Here is a 2,465-nt window from a genome sequence, read left to right as displayed (position 1 = left end):
TAAATGAATTTCCCTTTATATGGTCCTTGAGTTATTATTTTTTTCAAGTGTGTACCTATGTGCAGAGAAAATACTAATGCTCCTTTGACTCTCGATAACGACTTGTTTAAGTTTTCTCTTTGCACAATTCAAGCTCTTTTATGGTCCTGAATGTTAATTTCTTATGTTGATAGTTTCCATTCTTCTTCTCCATATGATATAGCAGGTAGAGAATGGATCATCTTTTTGGTTAAATGAATAGTCAAACGATTTTGCTTATTCATTGATGTCAGGTTCTTTGTCGGCTATGGGCTGGAGCTATCTAGAATAGTTCCTCTGATCATATTCCATCTCAAGAAGAAGTATTTGTGCAAAACTGAAGCTGAGATAAAGGAGGCTTGGGCTCCTGGCGATCTAGGCTATGCAACCCGATTTCCTAGTGATATGCTGATTATGACAATTGTCCTATGCTATTCCGTCATAGCGCCAATAATTATTCCGTTTGGTGCAGTATACTTCGGTCTAGGGTGGCTTCTTCTCCGCAATCAGGTGAGTTATCACTTCCCTATGTTCCACTTTAAGACCACAAGTTTTAAAAGGGACTTTTGGTTTGAGCCACAAGTCTCCAATCAAAGGGAGTACTTGTTTTGGTCTCGTAGTGTTTATGTATCAATCAAATAAGCTCTGTTATCAATTTCGAGCTGTTCATGTCTAATTTTTATTTTATTTTTTCCCAAAACAGACACTCAAAGTGTATGTTCCCTCATTCGAGAGCTACGGAAGAATGTGGCCCCATATTCATACACGCATGTTAGCTACCTTGATTTTGTTTCAAGCTACCATGTTAGGTTACTTCGGTGTTAAAGAGTTCAAACCTACTCCAGTTCTTTTTCCACTTCCAATATTCTCGTTGATCTTCGGGTTCATTTGTCAGAAGAAATTCCGCCGTTTCTTTGTATCTCCAGCCCTCGAGGTTGTTTCGCACGAACTAAAGGAAGTACCCAACATGGAAGCTGTGTTCAGATCTTTCATTCCACCAAGCTTGAGCGCGGGCAAAACCGATGAGCATCAATTTGAGGACGCGTTATCTCATGTGTCAAAACCAGGGTCTTCTTCAGTATGATATGAACATTTGCAAGGATAGTTTGGTTAATGTAGATAGTTTGCACCTAGGATTTTTGGTAGTCTTGCTGTGTTGAATACTTCATCTTGGATAGTTGCTTTGTGTTCATAGTTTGTTTGGGATCTTAATAGTGAAACAAATTTCTGTTTAGAAAGTTGGATTGTGTTTTTCTGTAACGATAATAGCATGAATTGCTTCAATTTGCAAACACTTAGGGGGTCGTTTGGTGGAATGTATAAAGATATTGCAAAATATGATCTATTATTAATACTTGTATTAGTAGTGCTTTTGTTAGATATGTTTGCATTAATTATGCTTGTATTTTTCTTATGCAATGTTTGATTTGATATATTAAAAATAACATGAATTATATAATTTAGATTTTTTTATTTTATAGAAATATCCTCCATATATATGTCGGAAAGGATGCAGAAAATTTTATGAGGGATAATAATGTCTTTAACCATGTTAATGCATGCATTAAACCTTCTGCATTACTACTATCATGGATTTTAATATATTAGTAATACACACCTCAATACACATTAAACTAATGCAGGCGTTAACTTTTCAATACACTCTACCAAACAACTCCTATGTTCGGTGCTCGTAATTGTACATTTGATATTGAATCGACTTTAACTTACTCCTTTTGGCTTTTACAAATTTGACAATAACTTGATATTAAATTTGATTGTTTTTCCTGGTTTCGCTTCCCCCCACCGAACATAGAAGTTGTTTGGTAGAGTGAATTGAAAAGTTAATGCTTGCATTAGTTTAATATTGAATCGACTTTAGCTTACTCCTTTTGGCTTTTACAAATTTGATAATAACTTGATATTAAATTTGATTGTTTTTCCTGGTCCCCCCCCCCTTCTTTAAATTTAGTTAGTATTTGTTAAATATATGAAAATAGGGAAAAGCATAATTTATAGCAAAATAGTGGATCAGTACCTGCTCAAAAGCATATATGGACCATCTTGAACCTGCTCTCAAACATGAGGATAATTATATTATCTCATACTTTAGATAGGATTTTAACAAAAAATTTGTCAACGTTACTTTATGAAAGATGAAATTAAGTTAAATGGTTTTCGTATAAAAAATATTTTTTGAGTATTACACGTAAAGCTAGATGGATGCAATAAAGTTAAATGATTTTCGTATAGCAAAGTAAAAAAAAATATTTTTAAATATTACAGATAAGGTTGGATGACCATCTATAAAATTTACTCAATAAACTGTGTTATTGTTATATAAACTTTTAATAATTAAGCTCATCAAATTATTAGCTATTAAAAAGAGCAAATTTCATAGTAGCAAGTGCATTTTTTTTTTTTTTGGTTTAATTTAGGATTTTATT

The 2,465-nt window shown here is 33.1% G+C and overlaps 1 protein-coding gene across 1 annotated transcript; it reads left to right on the top strand.

Moving 5' to 3' along the window:
• LOC124894563 (CSC1-like protein ERD4) lies at window positions 1-1,396 on the top strand. The gene is made up of 2 exons (XM_047405174.1): window positions 1-528; window positions 722-1,396. The coding sequence occupies exons 1-2, from the start codon at window positions 424-426 to the stop codon at window positions 1,100-1,102; spliced, it is 486 nt and encodes a 161-aa protein (XP_047261130.1). The 5' UTR covers window positions 1-423; the 3' UTR covers window positions 1,103-1,396.
• The last annotated feature ends 1,069 nt before the right edge of the window (window positions 1,397-2,465 follow it).

The sequence above is a fragment of the Capsicum annuum genome, unplaced genomic scaffold (assembly GCF_002878395.1).
Source record: "Capsicum annuum cultivar UCD-10X-F1 unplaced genomic scaffold, UCD10Xv1.1 ctg75348, whole genome shotgun sequence".
NCBI classification, from domain to species: Eukaryota; Viridiplantae; Streptophyta; class Magnoliopsida; order Solanales; family Solanaceae; genus Capsicum; species Capsicum annuum.
This window is presented reverse-complemented; position numbering and strand designations above follow the sequence as displayed.

Excerpts from the sequence above, each read along its gene's own strand:
- LOC124894563 (XM_047405174.1), top strand. The coding sequence starts at position 424 with ATGCTGATTATGACAATTGTCCTATGCTATTCCGTCATAGCGCCAATA. Across the intron at positions 529-721 it reads GGCTTCTTCTCCGCAATCAG|ACACTCAAAGTGTATGTTCC; the intron begins GTGAGTTATCAC and ends TTCCCAAAACAG.